This window comes from Equus przewalskii, chromosome 28 (genome assembly GCF_037783145.1).
Source record: "Equus przewalskii isolate Varuska chromosome 28, EquPr2, whole genome shotgun sequence".
Classification (NCBI taxonomy): Eukaryota; Metazoa; Chordata; class Mammalia; order Perissodactyla; family Equidae; genus Equus; species Equus przewalskii.
Window position 1 is genome coordinate 12,312,430 of NC_091858.1, and position 24,112 is coordinate 12,336,541.

General features: G+C 33.6%; 1 protein-coding gene across 40 annotated transcripts in view; it reads right to left on the reverse strand.

Annotated features, from left to right (window-relative positions):
* WRN (WRN RecQ like helicase) overlaps nucleotides 1-24,112 on the reverse strand; it is a 124,871-nt gene that overhangs the window by 61,936 nt on the left and 38,823 nt on the right. For 33 of the 40 annotated variants that reach the window (XM_070598552.1, XM_070598557.1, XM_070598541.1 and 30 more), the window contains 10 exons: nucleotides 23,193-23,307; nucleotides 18,912-19,329; nucleotides 16,716-16,796; nucleotides 14,635-14,773; nucleotides 13,284-13,359; nucleotides 11,472-11,539; nucleotides 11,070-11,178; nucleotides 10,432-10,500; nucleotides 6,162-6,244; nucleotides 2,671-2,777 (listed from right to left, as the gene is read on the reverse strand). In XM_070598552.1, coding sequence (XP_070454653.1) covers nucleotides 2,671-2,777; nucleotides 6,162-6,244; nucleotides 10,432-10,500; nucleotides 11,070-11,178; nucleotides 11,472-11,539; nucleotides 13,284-13,359; nucleotides 14,635-14,773; nucleotides 16,716-16,796; nucleotides 18,912-19,329; nucleotides 23,193-23,307 — 1,265 coding nt within the window. Of the gene's footprint in view, nucleotides 1-2,670; nucleotides 2,778-6,161; nucleotides 6,245-10,431; nucleotides 10,501-11,069; nucleotides 11,179-11,471; nucleotides 11,540-13,283; nucleotides 13,360-14,634; nucleotides 14,774-16,715; nucleotides 16,797-18,911; nucleotides 19,330-21,836; nucleotides 21,954-23,192; nucleotides 23,308-24,112 lie in introns of those variants that run through there. The other 7 variants (XM_070598574.1, XM_070598568.1, XM_070598572.1 and 4 more) reach the window with 2 other exon arrangements.

Here is a 24,112-nt window from a genome sequence, read left to right on the forward strand (position 1 = left end):
ATGTGGGATGCTGCCACTACAGCATGGCTGCTGATGAGTGGTGTAGGTCAGTGCCCAGAAACCAAACCCGGACCACCAAAGCGGGATGCGCCAAACTTAACCACTAGGTCACAGGACCAGCCCCTCTAACACTTCTTACTTTACTCATATTACCATTAAATCTTGGGCCGAGAAGACACTATAGCCTCACTACTACCAGAAAACCAACATCGTTTATTCATACAAAATTAATACAGTAGAGTAGAGAACTTAGAAATAGATTCACATAAATATATCCAAATGATTTTCAATAAAGTGGCAAAGCAATTCAACAGAGAAAGAACATCTTTTTCAACAAATGGTTTGAAGCAACTGGACATCTACAGGCAAAAAAATGAACTTCAATCTAAACCTCACACCTTATACAAAATCTGACTCAAAACGGATCATGGCCTTAAATGTAAAACATAAAAGAATAAAAATTTTAGGAAAAAAAAATCATAGGAGAAAATCGTCAAGATCTTTGGTTAAGTGAAGAGCACAATAAGAGAAAAAGGTGATAAGTTGGACTTTATCAAAATTAAAAATGTTTGCTATGTGAAAGACACTGTGAAGAGAATGAAAAACCAGCTACAAATTGGAAGAAAATATTTGCAAAGCACATATCTGACCAAGGATTCCTAGCTACAATATATTTTTTAAAACTCTTAAAACTGATTAGTAAAAAAACCAAACATTCCAATTAGATCAGGCATTTCACAAAAGAGGCAATTAGTACATGAAAAGATGTTCAACATCATTGGCCATTAGAGAATGAAAATTAAAAACACAACATGATATCACTCCACTTATCCAAATGGCTAAAATAAAAAATAGTGGGGCGGGCCCCATGGCATAGTGGTCAAGTTCGCACACTTCACTTCAGCAGCCCAGGGTTCGCAGGTTCAGATCCTGGGCGTGGACCTACACACCGCTCATCAAGCCATGCTGTGGTGGCCTCCCACATATAAAATAGAGGAAGATTGGCACAGATATTAGCTCAGTGACAATCTTCCTCAAACAAAAAGAAGAGGATTGGCAATGGATATTAGCTCAGCAACAGTCTCCCTCACTCACACAAAAAAATTAATGATAACACCAAATGCTGGCAAGGATGAAGAGAAACTGGATCGTTCATACATTGCTGGTGGGAATGTAAAATGATATAGCCCTCTGGAAAACAGTTTGTCAGTTCCTTAAAAAGTAAAAACGCACTTATTAGGAGCCAGCAATTTTACTCCTGGTCACTTATCCCAGAGAAATGAAAACTTATCCTCACAGTTTTAATCATTCACCAATTAAAGGACCTTTGGGTTGTATACAAACGTCACAGCAGCTCTGTTGATAATAGCCAAAAACTGGAAACAAAAGTCCTTCACCAGGTGATGGATAAACAAACTGTGATACTACTGTACATGGGAATACTATGCAGCAATAAAAAGGAACAAACTTTTGATACACAGGACAACTTACATGGATCTCAAAGGAACTATATGGAGTGAAAAAAGCTAATTCCAAAAGGTGGCAAACTGTATGATTCCATTTATATAACAGTCTTGAAATAACAAAATTATAGAGATGGAGACCAGAATAGTGGTCACCAGGGATTACTTAGGGGTTGGAGGAATGGAGGGTGTGGCTGTCAAAGGATGGCTCCAGGGAACCTTGGAGTAATGGAACAGTTCTATCTCTTGATTGCAATGGTAGTTATACAAATCTACGTATGGGATAAAACTGTATAGAACAACAGACACACACAAACACACACACGACTACTTATAAAACTAGAATAAGAATAAACTGAAGTAACAATAAACCGGAGACTGTACCAATGTCATATTCGTAGTTTTGATATTGTACTACAGTTATGCAAGATGTTATCACTAGGGAAATTGGGTGGATGGTACATAGACCCTCCCTATACATTTATTTACAACTGCCTGTGAATCCATAATTTTTCAAAATAAAAAAACGAAATAGTTGTCAGTGTTGTAAGTTTTCAAGCTATTCATGTAAAATATGCCATTCATGTACAACACTCATGTAAAAATTTACTGTTCTTTATAATCAGGGAAGAAAGTAGAATTCTAATACTAACAGCTTTATTAAAACCCTTTCGAATAGTTCCATTTTTAGGTCTTCAACATGACACAAGAAGTCATAGCCACGCTTTCTTTCACAGCATCCTAGAGTAAAACGACATATGGATAAGAGTGGTGTGAGAAGGCATGACGTCTAACCACGCTTCCTAAGCAGCAGTCAACAAACTATGCTCTACAGGTCACGCCTGGCCCACAGCATGTTTTGTTACGGCCCTTGCGCAAAGAACAGTTCTAACATTTTTAAAGGATTGTTAAAAAAACAAAGAAAAATATGTGACAGAGACCACACTGGCCCATAAAGCCTAAAATATTTATCCAGTTCTTTCAGAAAAGGTTTGCCAACTCCCGCTCTATAGTATTCCTCAATAAACTACATGCCAACCTTGGAAGGAAGACAAGTTAGAACTTTTTAAAAGTCTTTCCCCTGCTTACATCGTTCATTTGCTCTTTCACAGAGAAGTCTTCGGCAATGGCTCCAGGGAACTCCCCAATCCTGGACTCTCCCTTAGTAAGAGTGTCATTTCAAGACATCACACTTGGCAAAACTTACCAACGGGAATGCTGTTTTTAGGGAGCCCAAATTCCTGAATGAATTTCTAAAATCATGTCCCCACTCAGAAATACAGTGAGCCTCATCCACAGCAATAAGTGTGATACCTATAAGAAAGAAAAATATAAAGGGGGAAAATAAATTAAGTTCAAAATGAAAGAATAAACTCATCTAAATCAGTATCAATTTCTTCACTTAGGATATATAAATATTACAGGAAGGAGAATGAATAACCAAATCAAAGTACTTGGTTCATATAAAAATATAAGTGTAAATAACATCAGATATCACTCAAAGTCATTATTGAGAATGGAGGTGGGGAGATATATGGATAAAAGGCATAAGGATAAAAGAAGGAAATACTTATATCTTATTCAAACATATTTATCGGATTTCAGCTTTCATCATTATTTATTATTCAGAAAAATGAATTACTTACTATTATTTTGTCCTCAAAACTATCATCCATGAACCATCTGCAACAATAACATCCTAAGAAAAAGAGCTCTTCTATTTCTCTTTGATAATACTTTCAATTTTAGCTCATGGATTAGCGATCCAAAGAGATAGAGGAGTCAGCACATTTCTAGTGAGATTAAGTGCATCACTCTCCACGATTGATCACAGATCATATTAGAGAGAGTTCCTCTGAAATGCCAGTATTGGAAGACAGGAAGACAGCCACATTTTCTAATGTAAAATGCTAAGGGAAGAACTAAATCTCATTATGTACGAAATAGATAAGAAGGAATATCACTTGTTCTTTCTTCTCCAGCAACCTCTCCACTCTACGGCCACACCACACACCCATGTTGAAATGGAATCAATAGTGTACAGTAATGCATTTCAGAAAAGAGCTTTATTGTATAACCATCCATTACGACAACTTCAGATATTTCAAAGTAATGACAGTGGGTCTTTTGCCCTCAATTAGCAAATTAATACTCAAGACAAAAACAGTTTTTTCCTTCAACAGGGATGATCATTACTTGATACTTATCTGAGTATTAAGAATGTGCTGCTACTAGCAGGGCAGTTAAAAACATGTGTGTGCTCGGGAGTCAGGATTGCCTGGTTGTAAGAATCTGGATCCGTCCCTTAGAATGTGTATTACCTTAAGCAAGTTACTTAAGCTTTCCAAGTCTCAGTTTCCCACAAGTAAAAGGTGGACAGTTACTCTGAAGATTAAATTAGATCATACACGTAAAATGGTAAGACAGGGCCCAGCATAAAAGAAAGCTCGAGAAAAAACATGACTATTATTATTATGGTTATTAAATGCCTGCTATGATCCAAACACTTTTCTAGAAATAAAAAGATTAATAAAATGCAATCCACGACCCTGAAGCTTACGATTCTAAAAGAAGAACAGACATTTAATCAACAACTGTAATTCACTGAGATTACCAAAGAAAGGATAAAACAAAAACCTACTAAATATGAGCAAAGTGGGTTGATTAGGATCAAATTTCCCTGGTTACTACTCAGTGGCTGGGAAAAAGTCAATTTACCACTATATTCATTTTGGCTTTAGAAACTAATGACCTAGATTTTAAATTAAATAGGTTAAAATAAAGATGATGGCTCCTCCTTTATTTTAAAAGCTTCCTTTAATAAACAGGTTTGACTAACTACCCTTGAAGGGAGCTGAACTTTGTCCCTCACAGTCAGTCTAGGCAAGCATTTGCCAACTTTCACTCTAAATGTGCAAGTCCAAGTGTCTACCTAGTCCCTACACATATTTCATTTTGGCATAGCTGTCACTCAAGCCTTATTTCCAAAGTTACAAGTTAAAAGACAATTATGAGAATGTTTGGTTTGAAGGAGCCTCCATATAAAATTATGTTTGCTGCCTCTGTTACACACTCATACTACTTAAATAATGTAACATTTACCATAAAAATCATAAATCTGATTAGCTACATGTCAGACTACTGTACAAATAAAATTCTGAGTATATTCACTTTTGCAAGCATCTTACAATTTCCTGCAAACAAAAGACAAAGAAAAATATTTCAAAAAGAATTTATCTCTTTTTGTTCAACATTGAAAGTCAAGCAAAAAGAACATTTTCATCCATGATATGCAGAGTATTCTGCTTTAATGATTGCAGTATTCATAATTTAATCCATTACAAAACAAAAAAAGAGAATTAGAACTACCTGTCAAAAGGATCCAAGTAAATAAGCCCATTATTAACTCCATTACAGGAACAAAAGAAATACCAAAATGGGACAAAAGATATACAGACCACTATGGACACAGACCCTAGCTTTTGCAATAAAACTATGAAATTTATGTATCTAGGGTAGCTAGGCTTAACCTAAAGTGAAATATTCTAAAGAGCTTCATACAACCCAATAGGAGATACACCATATTTGTTTTCCATTAAAGGCAAAATATAAAATGCCAATAAGGGAGTTTAACATCTGATGGATGCACTCTTTGATAATATATTTAAACAAATGTTAATTGCTGCCCTCATTCTTCTGTTGGTATTTAGCATATTAAAAAGATACAAATTTCTTTTCATTATATTGCTAGAAAAATTGCTAAATGCTTTCCTAGAGTTAAATCACAGTAACCATCAAACAAGATGTTGCAATATTGAAAACTTTACCTATCTGGAATTATTTTAATATAGAATTATACAGCAAGATCATCTAATATTAGAAAACAAAGATTGGTTGGTTCAACTGAATGTTTGAAATATGTGCATTCACAATAGAAGCCATGACTGCAACTCTTAGACAGCTAACCCTAACCATTAAGAAGGGAAAAACGAACAGACAAAAAATTTTTAAGTACAAAAAGAAGGGCCCCAGCTTTTGATTAATTCTATATTTACATTTCCTAGGAAATAAGCTCTGACTTATTATTTTTTTAAAAATTAATCATGCTTACTGGTGGCAAATATTCAAAGGTACTGTGGTTTCTAACCCTGACTACACATCAGAATGTGATGAAAAACTACAGACGCCAGGGCCCCGCTCCAGGCATGTTAAGTCAGGATTTTCAAAGTTGGATGAGTCCAGTTTTTCTAAAGTTTGAAAGGTGATTCTCGTGAACAAGGGTGGAGAACCACTACCATGATTTAATTAAGATTCAGAATACGAAAAAGGAAATTATAATTTCATAGAATCTAAGGTTCAACATTCATTCAACAATACATTTAAATGCCTACTACGTGCCAGGCACTGCACTAGGGAAAAATAAATAGAAAGGAATGGCATTTTTTTCCTCAAAAAACATATAGTCTAGCAGAAGAAAACAGATATATAAACAGGTAATTATAATACAGGAGCCTAATTTTAGGGTACTATGGGATAAGACAGGAGAGACACCAAGTTGGAGAATCAAAGATTTCCTGGAGGAGATAATGCTTGAAATAAACTTCAACAGATGTGAAATCCAGTATCCATGCATAAGTTTAACTTTAAAGGATAACTCAACTCAATAAATACTCTAAAAGATCCTACTGTACCACTTACCAATATTAGCCTGAAGTTGGTGGAGTAGGTACAAGTTCCTCGAACAGAATTCTGGAGTTATGTATACAATCCGATATTTGCCTCTGCAAAAACAAAGAAATAGTAGAGGAAACATACCATCATAAAGAAAACAATCACTCAATGAGTTACAACTTAAAACCATAATATCTGATAAATCTTTTAAATAGTAATATATTACGCCACTTATCAAAAACTAAATGAATGTTATACATGTGTGTGTATATCCACATATATTAGTTTTTGATTTCACTTCAACGCTTGAAAATAAAAATTAGCAATGCTTGTCATGGAGTACTCAGGATTAAGGTGACATTAGAAGCCAGGTTCTGATCTCCTGCAGTCTTGTCCCAAAACTTGAATTAAGTGCAATCCACCCACATACCACCCTCCTTCTCAGAGAACTACAGCCCATTATCCTATCTCTGACTCCCTCCCCCAAGATTAATCTGACAGCACCCATGTTTCTCAATGTATTCTGCTCTCTTGCCTATTTCTTCTTGGGCCAAGGACAGACAGTGTATCAAAGTCAAGTCAATTACTCTCTGTCCTGGAATTTGGGCATCTGACCAAGAAACAACCAGTCTCTGCAAGTGATAAGACCTAGAACACATAAAAAAAGGAGCTGCAGAGCAGTCTTCTCCTATTTTGTGACTAGAAAAGCAGAGAATGCTTATCTCCTCAGAGAGAAGAATGAGGAAGACACATAGATGCTCTAAGTAAAAAGAAAGCCCTGTAATATTTTCAATACCCAATTCCAGTCTGTTCCTAAAGACTGGCTAACTTCTTTTCAGTGGGAGCCACAAGACATACCTGCCTCCTTAACATAAAATTCAGTATTTGCTTAAGCTCGCTTGATTGATTTCTATTCCGGACAGACAGAATCCTAATTAATACAATGTTTCTAATAAAGATTAGGTCTTGTGCAAAATATGTATATAGTCTCTTTTCCATTCTACCAAATGAAGACAGATCAAGTTAAATGAAATGAAATTTAGTTTTCTATATAAAAAGACTAAAATATTTAAATTTTATTGTCTATTGTGTGCTAGGCATGGTGCTTCCACTAGGAATTATGAACAAAACAATTAAGAACAAAACAGATATCCTTTTAATCTCATGAAATTAATTCAGTATTCTAACTAACACAGGAAACAGTATATAATAAGCTCTGCCCAGGTTTGAATCTCAGCTCTACTTCTTACAAGTTAAGTGATCTCAGGCAGGCACTTAACTTCAGTGTGCCTCAGTTTCTACAGCGTAAAACTGTGATAATAATTATAAAGACAGCTAATTCTTTATATACCTAGATCCAAGGGAAACCCAAACAAAATCCAAGCTGGCATTTTAGTTGAAAAGATGATTTTGAAATATTTATGGAAATATAAAGGACCTAGAACAGACAAAAACCTTTCAAAGAAAAGAATAAAATTGGAAGACTCGCACTACCTGATTTCAAGGCTTTTTATAAAGCCATAGTCATTAAGACACCAATCCAGACAGACGAACAGAAAATAGAGTGCAGCAATAAACCCACATATATGTAGTCAATTTATCTTTGACAAAAGTGCAAAGGTAATTCAGTGGAGAAAGGACAGTCTTTTCAACAAACAGAGTGGAACAAATGGATATCCTTATGCAAAAAAATAAATTATAATCAATATCTTGTACAATAAACAAAATTTACATAAAATGGGTTATAGACCTAAATGTAAAACTTAAAACTGGAACACTTTTAGGAGAAAACACAAAAGAAAACCTTTGTGATCTTGAGTTAGGCAAATATTTCTTAAATTTAACACTAAAAGCAAAATCCATAAAAGAAAAAATTGACAAACTGCACTTTATCAAAATGAAAAACTGCTGCTCTTCAAAAGAACTGTTAAGAGAATGAAAAAAGTCATAAACTAGGAGAAAATGTTTGCAAAGCATACATCAAATAAAGGATTTGTACTCAGAATATATAAATGACTTATCAAAACTCAATAAAGAAAAAATAACAATAAAGAATGGACGGGGCCAGCCCAGTGCTGTAGTGGTTAAGTTCACGCACTCTGCTTCAGCAGCCTGGGGTTTGCAGGTTCGGATCGCAAGCGCAGACTGACCCAATGCTCATCAAGCCATGCTGTGGCAGCATCCCACATACAAAATAGAGGAAGATGGACAAAGATGTTAGCTCAGCGACAATCTTCCTCAAACAAAAAGAGGAGGATTGGCAACAGACGTTGGCTCAGGGAGAATCTTTCTCACCAAAAGAAAAAAAAAAAACAATGGACAAAAGATGTGAATAGACACTTCCTCAAAGAAGATATACAGATGGTCAATAAGTGTATGAAAAGATGCTCAACATCATTAGTCATTAGGAAAATGTAAAATAAAAACACTGAGCCCCTATTAGAAGGGCTAAAATTAAAGACTGGCCATACCAAGTGATGGCAGAGAGGAGCAGAAACTGGAACTTTCAGACACTGCTGGTGATGGTACACTCGCAAAAAGTCTGGCAGTTTCTTAAAAAGTTAACATAGAATTACCATATGATCCAGCAATTTCACTCCTAGACACATACACAAAAGCACTGAAAACATATGTTCATATAAAAACTTGTACACAAATGTTCATCGTACCATTATTCATAAAAGCCAAAAAGTGGAAACAACCTAAATGTCTGTCACTGATGAATGGATAAATAAAATATGGCATGTGAATGGAATATTATTCATCCATAAAACGAAATGAAGTCCCGACAACATTATGCTAAGTGAAAGAAGTCAGACACAAAAGGTCACATACTAGATGAGTCCATTTATATGAAATGTCCAGAATATGCAAATCACAGAGACAGAAAGCAGATTACGGTTGGAAGGGGGTAGTGGAGGAACAATGGAGAGTGACTACTTAATGAATATGGAGGACTTCTGGGGGTGATGAAAATGTTCTGGAATTAGATAGTGAGGATGGCTGCACAGCATTGTGAATGTACTAAAAGCCACTGAACTGCAGACTTTTTAAATGGTTAAAATAATGAATATTATATTATATAAATATACCTCAGTTAGAAAAAAAAAGTTAAACATATATCCATCACAGGATTCAGCCATTCCACTCCTTGGTTTAAATCAAGGAAATGAAAACACATGTCCGTAAAAGACTTTATAGAAATGAGTGAAGTTTGGGGATGATGGCTATGTTCATTTTCTGGATTGTGGGGATGGTTTCGTGGATGTTTTTATGCCAAAACTTACCAAATTATACATTTTAAGTATGTAAAGTTTATTGTATGTCAATTACACCTCAATAAAGGTGATTTAAAATGTTTAGGAAAAGAGAAAACATATGTTCAAAAAAAGATTTTATAGAAATGATCACAGCAGCTTTATTAGTAATTGCCCAAAACTAGAAATAGCTGCAGCGTCTATCAATAAGGAAATGAAAAAACAAACTGTGGTATTTTCATACAAAGAAATACCACTCTGATATTTAAAAAAAAAAAGAGACTATTCACACATGCAACAACATGGAAGATTCTCAAAACATCATGCAGAATGAAAGAAATCTTACACAAAAGAGTTCATACTGCATGACTCCATTTATACGAAGTTCTATAACAGACAAAAGGACAGTAGAAAAAATTAGAACAGTGGTTTGCTTTAGGATGGAAGACAGAAGGACAGACTGGAAAGGGACATGAAGGAACTTTCTGGAGTGACAGTAATATTCTATATCATGATATGGGTTTGTGTTCCATATTTGTACGCATTCATCAAAACTCAGTAAACGCATGTGTGTATGTGCATGTATTAATATATACACACGTATTTTTGTTTGTGTCTGAGCTCTTTGGTAAGAATTATGTCATGATAGTACTGCTGGGGCAAGAGATCTAGAATCCAGGCCCTGCTCAGCCATTTATTCCCTGAGTGACTTTGGGCAAATTACTTTCTCCGGGCCTAAGTTTCCTGATCTGTAAAGTGAGACAAAGCTAGATACTCTCCAAGTTCTCTTCCAAAACCAAACTTTTACAATTCCATGATCACAGTGCTAACCTTACAGGCCAAGAACTGAAAATAAGAGGTTTCTTTAAGTTTGAAAGATTTTAAAATTAATAGTTCTGCAAATGTACTATAAAAAGAAAGTACATTTTTAAATCATGGACATTTTGTGCATGCATTAAATAAAATTTCTGTGTGTACAAAATTCTCTCACATACCATAGACACCTGACCATATGATCAGAAATCACATAAATTACTTACAATTTAACATCCTCTAGAACATTTTTTGACTGTGCTGATCCCAGAAAACAAGCTGGAATGTTGGACATTCTATAAGGAAAAAAGAATATTCTGGAGACATGTATGTACTACAAATATCAACTTCATTCTTAAGTGAGAAGGAATAAAGAATACAATGATGTACATATTCCTCTTCTTTGCAATCCTCACTCTTTTTGTAACTCACTAATTTTATAAACCAATTCCTTCAAGGAAGCAGGCTATTAAGGTGGGTTTTTCCAAAAAGAATGCAAGCTCAGGTTAAAGAAGTTAAAAATTTTTTTGTAACTAAAAAACGTACTTCCATGCATACACTTCATACAAAGCTAAAGAGCAAGGGTAGCCAAAAGAAAAGAATTTTGAGATATGCAATGTAAATTGGCATAAAGTTTGCTTTTAAAAAAATTTTTATCATGCCACTTGGTAGCCTTGAATTACAGTGAGCTCAAGAAAGAAGAAAAGTTCCTCCACTAAAGTGTCATTTATTACTGATAAAGATAAAGCAACACTTATAGAAATGTGTTACTAGGAAATAGATTTTAACATAACATGATAGATCAGATGTTTCCTTCACTGAATTAAAAAAGGGGTGATAATGTGGCAATGAAAACATTACTTACTCAAGCTGGAGCACTTGGTCTTCCATCAAAGAAATAAGAGGAGAGATGACAATGGCAATCCCACCTACATAAACTGGTGGATACTGGAAGCATAAACTCTTTCCATATCCTTGAAATAAAAATAATGCACTCATAGAAATAAAAATAAAGCCTTGGTACTTCAATTTCTTCTTACAATGTACTTATATTAGATGAAGGATCACTATTAATATGCTATCTTCCTAAGAGGTAATGATGCATAAATTTGAGCATCTTCTCTCAGTTCACTCTCTTCTATATTTTACATCATTTGAATTTCTATTTGTATTTGTATTCGTATTTTGAGAGTTTAACGAAAGATTAAGCATTTCGAAACATTTTTGTTTTTTAAAGGATTAGGTTATTTGCGTAAGTATAACTTACCAGTTGCCATGACAACAACGTTATCTCTTCTTTCTTCCAATACAGAATGAATCACTTTCCACTGAACCCTGGAGAATGATAAGCAAAAAGCTGTTTTGTACTAACAGGAAACCCAAGGGACAAGGTGAAATCCTTTTAATTTTTTCACTTTCTCTAACTGAATTTCCTTTACATTTTTAAGCTTCAGTATAAAAATGTATCAGCCCCAGAACTTTAAAACAAAGAGCCCCATTTGGTCAACCTCCCATTTAAGAAGACTGAACAATTAGGAGTTTCTATGGTATATGTATTAAATTTTATTACATACATCTCAAGTATAAAATAAAGTACAAGCTGCATACTAGATATCCAACAGAATCACTGGTTTAAAATAAATAACAGCAATGCTCCAGCGACAAAGGTTGACTGAGAAGGGAAATGAGGGAACTTTCTGGAGGGATTATAATCTTCCATATTTTATTTTATTTTATTTATTTATTTTTTTTTTGTGGAAGATTAGCCCTGAGCTAACTACTGCCAGTCCTCCTCTTTTTGCTGAGGAAGCCTGGCCCTGAGCTAACATCTGGCCCATCTTCCTCTACTTTATATGTGGGACGCCTACCACAGCATGGCGTGTCAAGCAGTGCCGTGTCTGTACCTGGGAACCGGCGAACCCCGGGCCACTGAGAAGCAGAACGTGCGAACTTAACTGCTGCACCACCGGGCCGGCCCCTATTCTTCCATATTTTAATAAGGGCTTAGGTTATATGGGTGCATGCATGTACACTTAAGACTTGCAAATGTACACTTAAAGTTTGACCATTTCCGTGTATGTAAATTTTACATCAAAAGAAAAAAACATAAATAAATATTTAACTATGGTTACTGATTCATATGCTGAAGTACTTAGGGAGAAGTGTAATGATGCCCACAGTTTACTGTAAGATGCATTTTAAAAACTGGATGGATTAAGGAATGGATAGACAGATGATCAAAGGATATGTGATAAAGCAAGTAGACTAAAATGTTTAAAATACAGGTATTCATAGTACAAACAAATTCAACTTTATCTTTGAAAACTTTTTTAGTAAAACATTGAGAGAAAAATCAATTGGACATGTGATCTCCTGGTGTGCTGATAATGACCTATTCTCTTTTATCTGAGTGCTGTTTACAGAGGAGGCCTAGTTTGTGAAAATTCATTGATCTGTACATTTGTGTGCACTATTCTGTATGTAGGACATAGTTTAATAAAAAAAAAATTTTAAGATCAAAATAAAAAAGGAAATAAATGCTTCCATGGATTAAATTTTAAATTCCCAGAATCAGAAAAATCCAGTCTAGATTTTTGCACTCTTCTCAGTTTTATTCAAATTTACTTGTTTCTCATCTCATTTTAATACTCAGATGTAAATACATTTGAATATATTAAAACTGATAAAATTATCACTGTTCTTCAAACTGTTGTCTTACGAATTTCTATTATATCAGCATGCTTTGGACAATAAGATGCACACAATAGGCACATAGATACTTATTTAATGAAAAGTCAGCATTAAGATTCATTTATTAATGTACTTAAACTGGTTTCTACCCAGAATTCTCTAAAGTAAGGAAAACCATTTTCTTGACTTATAAGAACAACTTGCAGATATGAATTTTATATAAATATTACTTCAAAATAACTCTGTAGTCACTCACAGGAAATACAGTGCAGCATGTATAAACTAGAGCGAAGTTGGGCTGTTACTGTTAAATGGATGGATTATTTGCCTTGTTTCCTTTGCAATAAGATAGGAAATACGCAATTTAATTAACTGAGATTATACTCACGGCTTAAAACTGGAATGGCCAAAGTAGGTCTTGAGGCAAATCACTTGCTCTGCATTAGGTCCTGGTAACAAACGGTCTGAAGATAAAAGAAAATGGGCATTATGTTAAAATAGAAGCACACAAGGTAAGAGGGAAGGAAAGTTTTATTTCACTGGCTTCTTTTAAAGAATACAGTGATAGATACCAAAGGTTACTGTTCTCTGCCTTTTAAATCCAACTAATTTGGCCATCTGGGTACCAATCATGACTCCAGTTAATACTCTGATTATCAGCTAATACTAAGGATTAGAACTTTGTTGTGGTTCACACTTTTGCTGGCACTGTCAAAAACCAATGTTTTGGAATTTGCTATCCTTCTAAAAACTAACGTTTAGACCCAACCTGGAAAGCAATATACCAATCCAAATCTTATAAAAATGGTAATCAGAAATTACATTAGTGTCACAAATAAAATCCACAGATAAAATGAAATCTTAATTTTAGTTACCACTCCACCAAATCTTTGACCAAAATTCTAACTGCCTAGAATAAAGAAGTTACGTCAAAATTACCCAACTGATTTTCATTTTCTTCTCAGGTTTAAGGGTTCATAAGTGGCCAAGAAAGAGCAAAGCAAAGAATTAAGACAATTCATCTTTAAACAAATGAAAATTCATTATTATACTTCTCAGCTTTAACAACTCTAAATAGAAAATGAAACTGATTTGGAGATATCATGTCTGTATTTGAGACAAGAAAAAGGGAAAAACAATTTTTTTAACATCTTCATATATCTTCCGCATACAAAATACATTTAAAATTTTCCACTTTGTAACACTGATGAAATCCAGCTCTAGAGAGAGTTCTCTTTATGAGAAGATCCCACAGTTTGCTACAATTAATGCTATTACTTACACTTAAATAACAGAAGGTTCATTTAGTGGATTCTTTACTATGGTTAGCATACACAGCATGAAAATTAGTCCATTTTGCTATTTGTTCCTGTACAACCTGTTTTAAGTAATAAGCTCCTGAAGAAGAGACACTACGTATCTACGCCATTTACAATAACGTTTAATATAATTAATGATTTTTTTATGATTTTAACAAACCAAATATAAAATTCAGGACGAAAAATTTCACATCACCATGTTCACCAAATGACACAACACTTCTATTACTCTCCTTTATAAGTAGTAAGATTGTGCTTTATGGAGACCAAAATACTGAGGAATTTAGTAACAAGTTTTTAGGACCTAATTAACAATATCACAAAATCCTTAACCTCCCAAAGGTTTAAAAACTAGACTCTAAATCAAATTCAGTGCTAAGTATCAGAGGTGAGTCATTCCAAACGTATTACAGTGCTTACCTTCATCATCTTCTTCTTCCTCTTCAACAGCTTCACTCTCATCTTCCTCATCTTCAAAGGGAACATCCAGATTTCCTTCCATTTCTGTGCCTTTTGAATGAATTGGATCTACCGTGACAGTATTTAGGTTTTCTAAAGTCTGGAAGTTTAAAAGAAATTTTAAAAGCAAAACCATCAACAGTGTCATATCTTTTTCACCAAACACAAAAGGAGTATTATTTACAGAGCCTACAATTTTGTTCAAAGCTGGCAGATGTGCAAGCAATACCACAAAAGAACATGTGTGCTCCGGTTTAAATATGAGCTCAAGAATGGTTTCTAAGGCACAAGGCCAAAGATGGAATACTTTCAGCATGAACAGTGTTCATTAATAGCATATAATGAACTGTCTCTGGGGAAAGTTATCATAAATTTTGACTTTAGATAACTTGAAACATTTTTTCTTTATCACACTTCAATGTTTTCAATTCTGAAAGGGCCAATGTGGGTTTTAATGTTACCTTTGTAATGAGTTTCTCTATATCACGTGTCAGTGTCAGTCACATCCTTTTTGAGTAAGCATAAGGTTTAAATCATAAACAAACAATAAATGTGGTTTTGGAAGCGTCAAAACAACAACAACAAAAAGATTCAAATAACTTTAGGAAAGGAATATTACAAATGTGAAATAAAGTTATTTGTTTTTATTTTGACAATATCTGATTTCCTCCTCTAAGTGAAGACGATCAATTTAAAGAGTGTTAGGATATTTCAAAACTATTTCACCTCCAAAATTTTTTACTGAGAAGTGACAGGAAGAATTACTAAACCACAGTTGTCATTTTCTCTTTTTATTAAACCTTCCATTTAATAAATTTGACTTTAAAGGTTTAAAAAAAGTGTATTCATTTCAAGCCTGGAAAGGGGAAAAATGTGATTCTGTTCCTGATTTTTTATTCAAGTCAACAAACATACTTAGAAAAGCATTTTGAAAATAAAGTTCTTTCATATGGGCATCCAGATTGCCTTCTAAGAGGTTCAATATATAAGTTTGTAGAAGTACACAAGTATCCTATAAATGCACTACTTGAACAGTACTCCTCAGAGAAATGGTTAATCAATGAAGGAATATAATTTGGTATTTACGTTCTGTTATTAGTGTTAGCTCATATTTACTGGACACTTAAAAATTCCAGACTCTATACTAAGCTCTTCACAAGTAACACCTTAAATAATAATTACAACTGTTAACTGAGTATCACAAAGGCTAAGAAACTTGCCCAAAATCACACAGCTAATAAATGGAGAAGCTGGTATTCAAACCCACATCTAAATTCAGAATCCACATTCCTAATCACTACTCACTACGCTGTCTCAAAACTAAAGAATCAGGAACCTAACCTCATTTCAAAAAAACAAAAATCACATTGACCTAAAGATGAAGAATAAAAAGTATGCATAATAGTGAACTACTGTATTTTTCTTCATTTTTCATTTAATTTGGCTAAATTTTTGCTTTTCTTTCTTATTGTCCATCCTTAGTTCACAAAACCTAAAAAAGAAACTGGAGGTTGAGTGAAGGGGTAGAAAATACATAAATTATAAAATAATATTTTCAACTTATATAATAAAATTGGGGAAAACGGAATCATCTAAAACATTAGAAAATTATATATAATAAATATAAAATATCCATAGTAAATAAAACCAAAGAAAGTAGAGATGAATATTGAATGTATCAAAATAGAACTTCCAAATAAAAGGGGACATACATAGATGGGAAGAAAGAGAAACTTATTTCAATACTGGAGAGCTGAATCACTACCCACATTCCAGAAAAAGATGAAAAGAAAGTGACCTAAGAGGGAACAGAGAAAACATAGTAGCATGCTTTCTAGTATGTAAAAATTAGTATACTATCACTAAAATATTATTCATAGACATACAAAGCTGTAAAGAAATATGAACTGGAAAAAATATAATGTTACATAATTGATAGCAACCTCATTGTGGTGGGACCAGTTTAGAATTAGGTAATACTTTACTTAATTACATATCCTTTGGAAATAACTGGAAGTAATTTTCTATACTTTTAAACATACCTTAAGCATCTCCATTTCTAAATCTTCATCACTTTCAATTATATAAGATACATCCTCTTCATTATCCTTGGAGGATACATGCTTTAAAAAAAAGTATTTCAAACATTAATTTCCAATATAATTGACTTCATACCCTCTTTTCTACAAAATAAAGTTCCTATACACTAGATATCTTTAGACAACTTCCTCTTCTTCTCTAGCAGATAAATTTATATGACATATTTATGTTTATATGATACGTAGGTAAAAAGGGAGAGAGGGTAGTAGGGAGGCAGAAAGAGAAGGAAAAATAAACATAAAAACAAAGAAAGAAACAAAGAACCAAAAAAAAACAGAAAGAAATATAATTGGAAAGATAGACAAGATAAACAGACTTGAAATAAAGCCCACCCTCTAAATGAGAATACAAAATGACAAGTTCAACCATGGTTAAAAAATGTCAAACTGTGTTTCCCAAAGTTTTTGACTACAGCAACTTCTTTGCAATGTTGGAAAATTCTGTACAAAGCCAGCAACAACAGGTGTTCTTTTATATCCACTGATTTAAAAAAAGATCACCAAAAGCTACTATGATTGTAATAATACCTTTAAATAAATTGCTATTTTACAAATAGCATCTACACGTATTTGAAAAACAGTGTCACAAAAGTTTATTTATTCAGACATAGCCTATGTTTGGATATAAGGAGCTTTAACAATAATTTGGCAATCCCCAGGAAGCAAGTGTCCAAAAGCATGGAACCTGCACAAAAGAAACCCACAAAACATATATAGAAAAAGCATTCCCCAATATGTCTAATGTTTACGTTGAAAGTAGGAAAAGGAAGTATAGCCTTAATTAGCCTGCAAAAACTAAGCCTTAAGAAAAGACTGTAAGTTTTATACAAGAGAAAAATTCTTTTACTTTTTAAATGGGGTCTTTAATGACTAAAGGAAAAAAATGCTAATAATTATTGCAGAATAAAAATTGGCAAGAATTGGGATAAAAGATATCAGTCAGATCATGAAATCCTGATCACAATTCTGTATCATTATATGAAACATATCATTCTAAAGTGTATACCTAATGAGAAATTTCTAGAAAATTAAAGACTAATGCAGACGTTAGCAAAAGATATTTCCCCAAAGGGGAATCTGTCTTAGAAGTGGTTGGTATGAGAATAGTTTGAAAACAACTTTAAAACAAAATGCATTTATACACTGATAGAAGTGATTGCTAACACAGTTACCAAACATAGACAATTTTTTAAACACTGAGACTTTGAGCGCCATTAGAAAACTGAGGAGGAAATAACCCTAATAAATGACTTGCAAATCTAATTTTAAAAAGTTACTGCAAAAGAAAATGCATAAAATTCTACCAAATATGGGCACTCTAGGTAATTTTCTTAACTGATGCAACAATTATGTGATAAAAGTATACAGCTATATGATATCTCTTTTTATGATGTGTCTTTATAATAAAAGAAACACAATAATTCCTCTAACACAACTTCACTGTTTCAAAAACTACGCATAACTTAGCCAGGAGAAAAACATAATTTCACAACTTAATTGAATCAGAACATAATAATTAGAAATCTAAACATGAAGTTGAGAATATGGAATATTTAACAATAATCTATTAAGAAAAAAACATGGATTGGTGACTCTCCAGATGACAGAAAAGGTTAGAGTCAAGCAAAAAACATCAGTTTATTAGAAACCCTCTCACAATAACAAGTAGAGAAAACCCATATGAGGAAATAAAAATACTCCCCAAAATCAGGTTTGGGAGAGTAAGCACTAGAAGGTATGTCGGGAATCCACAAAAAGCAGAGATACCTGTTATGTAAAAAGCAAGAAAAAAGCTAAAATAGCAAATTACAACAAATACGTATTGACACTATAAAATCTTTCCACTATAAGACTATACGATGCTGCTTATTATACTAAGTAAGGAGCAGTAAACTATGGGTCACAAGCCAAATCCAGCCCGCTTTTTGTCTTTGTAAACAAAGTTTTAACGAAATGTAGACAGGTTTATTTGTTTACATTTGTCTATAGTTGTTTTCACACTAAATTGGCAGAACTGAGTAGTTACAACAGAGACTGTGTGGTCTGCAAAGCCTAAAATATTTACTATCTGCCCCTTTACAGAAAAAAAATCTGCCAACCCCTAATAGTGAATGAAATTGTTTTCTCTTGATTTAGTACCTCAGGAGATTTGTAAGTAACATCACTAAGATTTTTTTCCTGAGCCTGCTGTTCCAAAATTTGGAGTTCATATTCTGTGATATCTAATGACATAATTCTTTCTGTTTCCTCTTTCAACTTATTGGCTTCTAGTTCATCTTCAAATTCATCGTCTTTTCTTTTCACTTCATTTCCAAGTACATTTTCTCCATCATGTTTAATGAAATTATCCAGTGTTGTGTCCCATGTCTCATCTTTAACTTCAGTAAAAATTTTATGTTCTCTAATTTGTTTCTGTAGTACTCCACCAGCAGTCGGGTCTCCCAATGGTAGTAAGTTAGAATTGCCGCTAGGCTTCAATTCGGTCTCGGTAGAACCAAATATCATCTTCCTCAATGAATCGAGATTTTCTGAAATATCCTTCAACAGTACAGAAACCCTATAAAAATTTTAAGAGAGGCTAATTCAATTTTAATTGCATTACAATTTTAATTAACTATAAGGACAAGTTTTAATGCATTTTAAACAAGTAGAAGCTTTCTAAACTTTCACTTAAAGGACACATTGGATTAAAGCTGCTCTTCATTCCCTAATTCCCCCATATGTGAATAGCTTGTGAGCTCCTGTCTAGTACAGTAAGGCACTTCTGCATTCAACAGTTGACATGTATGCTTACTAAGCATTAGCAGTGTTTGGTCCCAAAGTAACTGCTTATACCAGTTATACTCTTTATGGTAATCAAATTAAATGTAAATCAAGTCAACGATAAATGACCACCAAAAAAAAAAAAAACTATTTCATTGGATTCTAAGTTGAACACGTGGACTTTCCAAATTTCCTTTTTAAATAAAAAGTTCTATCTGATTAACTATAGTCAAAAGAACTATAAAAGTTTGGAGGAAAAATCTGAAAAACTCCTAGGACTCTGCATTCAGATTGCTTCAAGTGTCTTAAGTTTTCACTCCTGTACATTTAAACAAAATGAAACTGGAAATTGTAGATGATATATTCCGGGTGTGCTTTAAACAAGAAACACTCAGAACTCCAAGCAGCAGGCCTATAATGCATGAAAAAGCCATTATGTTATCAAAAGATTAGGAACCAAATATACATTAATATGTTAAGTCAAAAGAACATTTTTAGGATCCCATGTTTTACCTAACTTTTTCAATTTACTGATCAATTACCAGTCCCAATACATAAGAGTATTTATGTTTTAATTCAAAAATGATGCTATTTTGCATCTTCAAAAACCTCAAAACTAAACATATTCTTTGGAATAGAAAAACAATGTTCCCATCAGTGGACAAATATAACAAGCAAGAAAACATGGAAAAGACGTATATGAATCTATATGAATAAATATGAACTCAACTCCTTAATTACATTTACTAATATAACATTTGCAAGTCTTAAGTGTACATGCATGCACCCACGTAACCAAAGTCCTTATTAAAATATGGAACATTACAATCCCTCCAGAAAGTTCCCTCCTTTCCTTTCTCAGTCAACCTTTGTCCCTGGAGCACTTCTGTTATTTATTTTAAATCAGTGATTCTATTAGATATCTAGTATACAGCTTGTACTTTATATGACTTAGTGATTTTAAATGGCTATACTATAACCAAACCTGGTTAACTGCAAAGGAAAACCACCACTGGAGTGTAAAATGAGGCACACTATCTTATTTGTTGGTTAGAGGCCTTATTAAAGTAATTTTTAGTTACTTCATAAAAGTGGAAATTAGAGGGAGAAAAGGGAATATGAAGAGCAAAGAGACATTTTACTATTTAACTAATGCTTTTGTTTAGCTCTTCTAATTTTTGTATTAAAATCAATAGTTAATAGAATCTGACATGACTTTTTAAGTTTTATATTGATGATTCAAATAAAAATTTGATCATTCATGGAAATAAACTATCAAAAATGCTGAGTTGTTTCATGAGTTATTTCCATAGTAAAAATAGCACCATTAACAGCACTCCAAAGTTGGATTCAAGCTTAAGATGACAAAGTCTACATCAACACAAACAAAATCAAAAGGAAAATTAAGTTCAAAACCTAAAAACTCACTAATTCTAACACTCTAAAATTTTTTACATCTTATAAAGAATGTTTAGCATTACACACAGGTATTCAAATATAAGAACAACAGGCAAAACTCATTTTATTGCACTTCACTTTACTGTACTTCACAGATACTATGTTTTTCATAAGTCCCTTCACCAGCAAAAAGATTACCATGCATTGAAGGTGCAGATGATGGTTAGCATTTTTTTAGCAATAAAGTATTTTTTAATTAAGGTATGCACTTTGTTTTACAGACATAAAGCTATTGCATACTTAACAGACTACAGAATAGTGTAAACATAACTTTTATGTGCACTGGGAAACCAAAAAATTCATGGGACTCGCTTTATTGCAATAATACCTTACTGCCACAGTCTAGAACCGATCCCACAATATCCCCAAGGTATGCCAAAATACTTTAGTAGAAACAGATACGTGACACAGTTTACTTGTTAAATGCATGAGGAATGCTGCCACATATAAACACAGCAACAGTGACATACAGATTGACTGACAAGACTACAAGGGCTCATTTATCCTGTGCTAACATCAGAAAATGACACGTTTCATGTAAGATAACAATTTACCCTAACAAATATCAAAGGCCGTCCTGCCTTCTTCCATAAGGCATAGTGTACTTTTCCTTCTTTCTTAGGATTGTTATTATGCATATTAGTAGCCTGCAGACAGTCTCCGCACCCAGCAGAATGTCAAGTACATGACGGCAATGCAACAGATATGCACTGAATTTAAATCAATGACTAAGTCATACTGTATAATTCAATACCCTCCAGATCCACTGAAGCAGAAAGCTGTTCCCTGCAGTAACAAACCACAAACCACTCTATTTTAAGAGTTCTTAGTTCTAATTCTTACAGTTTGTCCACTCCACAGACTGCCAGCTGTAACTTCCAGCTGTTGTCATGTGCATACCATTCCTCATCCATACCTGGTTTTCATTTTAACTGGATATCCAAGCTTGTAAAACTGTATCTATAAATGAAAAGCAAACATGTTCTGAATGTGGCCTCATGCACTCCACTGGAATTCACTGAGCTTGAATTCATGCTGACGGCACATATTTTGGCTGTTCAGAGGCCTTTTTGGTCCCCTCTGGTTCTGAAGTGTAATCTAGATAAGTCAGGTATTACTGTAGACTTGTTACAAAGAATCTAAAATAAGAGATTTAACTAGTTGTTGTTTTGACACTAAAACTTTACAAGATTTATCTTTACTAAAAATATATCTAGTATTTCCTATTCTCAAATTTTAAGAAAACCTATTTAGCTTTGGTGTTACAAAGCAAAGCATTAAGCATATGCAATTTACATTCAGTAGATACTTTAATTGCTAGAACAAAGATCTGAAATGCATGTACACATCACGTAAATGGTGATTTTTCTTCTTTCATGAAGGGAAAAATGTAAAAATGAATAGGAAATGGCTTTACTGGTAACCCTTCCCCATTATCTTCCAGAAATTCTCAGTTACATAAAAACTACTAAAAGAAATGGCTAGGAGGAAAAATGACTCTGAAAAAGAGCTAAATTTCTTTATCATATTTTGAAATCTCTCAATCAAAATATATCACAAATTGCATCCAAAAAAGAATACAGTAACATCGCATTTTGTCAGAATCAGAATTCTATTTCAACTAACTGCTTCACATTTCTACAAAGTATTTTTGCCTCAAAATTATATTACCACATCGTAATCATTCTCTGTTCAAGAGCATTCCTGCTTTTAGAAGAAGTAATTACACAGCACCAGTAGTCCAACGTCTATTAATCCAAATATCTCAAGTTATCTAGTGCTTTAGCTATAAAAAGATCTTTAAAAGCTGAATGCCTCTTGTTCTAATTGTCTACTGATGTCTAAAAGTTGCTTTTATTTGTAGATTTCAAGTGACCAAACTATAAATATAATTAAAGGATAGATGCCCATAAACAGACAGAAAAACACAACTTTGAATCTTAAATATTTTACTTCATGTGGACTTATGAATTTTATTTTACTGGGTTTCATAAAACATCCTATAGAGCAGACAGAAAAGTCTTAAAATGTTTGATGCACAATTTAACAACTGGAAGATATTTCTCAAATTTATATGTCAGTCTGTGTGCACGTATTCAAGCAAATTTATTTGAGTCTACCCTAACAAACAGTAATTTTTCATATATAGGAAAATGCACTAAGAAGCAACAGAATCGATAAAAACAGATAAGATTTAACCTCTGTGGATTTTCCAACTTTCTGAAAGTGTCAGGAAGACGCTTAGCCAGATCCATCATCTCCTCGGAGATTGAAGTCAACTGTTTCCTCACGTCACCAAAAAGAAGTTCCTCCTCTGGAAAAATAGAATCAATATTAATTTTCAAACCACAAAGCAGAAATATTTATTTAGCCATTTATTTAAACAGCATTAGGGCTCACATGTTCATTTTCTTTCTTTAAATGAATTCCAGCAAAAAGACTTCCTTATCCTATACCCAAATCACCTCAGTCACTTTACTTCCCTTTCAAATTTCGCTATTTAAATTTTAGAGTAAATTCCAAGTGATGTGCATTCATACATATTACAACCCAGTGGTTATCAACCTAGGCAGAAAAGAAAGTAGAAATGAGACTCTGAACTCATCTGCCACCATTTCAAAATCAGAAATCAATGCAACACCATGTGGGCTGCTACTTATTAAATACAGTTACTTAAACATAACTCTACCCAACAGCCATTCTTCATTGCCCTCATTGCCAGTCATCACCCAAATAAAATGCAAGTCTTTCTAATCAGTGAGCACCTTCCAAACTCTCAACTTCATTCTGTCTGGTACACCATTCTCCACCAACACCACAAAACCTGCCTTCCTTTCCCAAACCCCTCCCCTGCTCAGAATTTCTTACTCTTCATCAACACTCCTCTCGTCCTTTAGAAAGTCCAGCTCCTCTGAAGCATATAACATAGGATTACACCACCTGTTATTCCTGATTGCTGCAGTAATCTCGTGATCTCAAAATCACATCCTTTCGGTGTACCCACAACATGACTAACAAAAATGTACAACTGAAATCTCACAAGGTTGTAATCTATCATAACATTAATAAAAATAAAAAAAAATCACATCCTTTCATTCATTGAAGGCTTTAGCACCCAG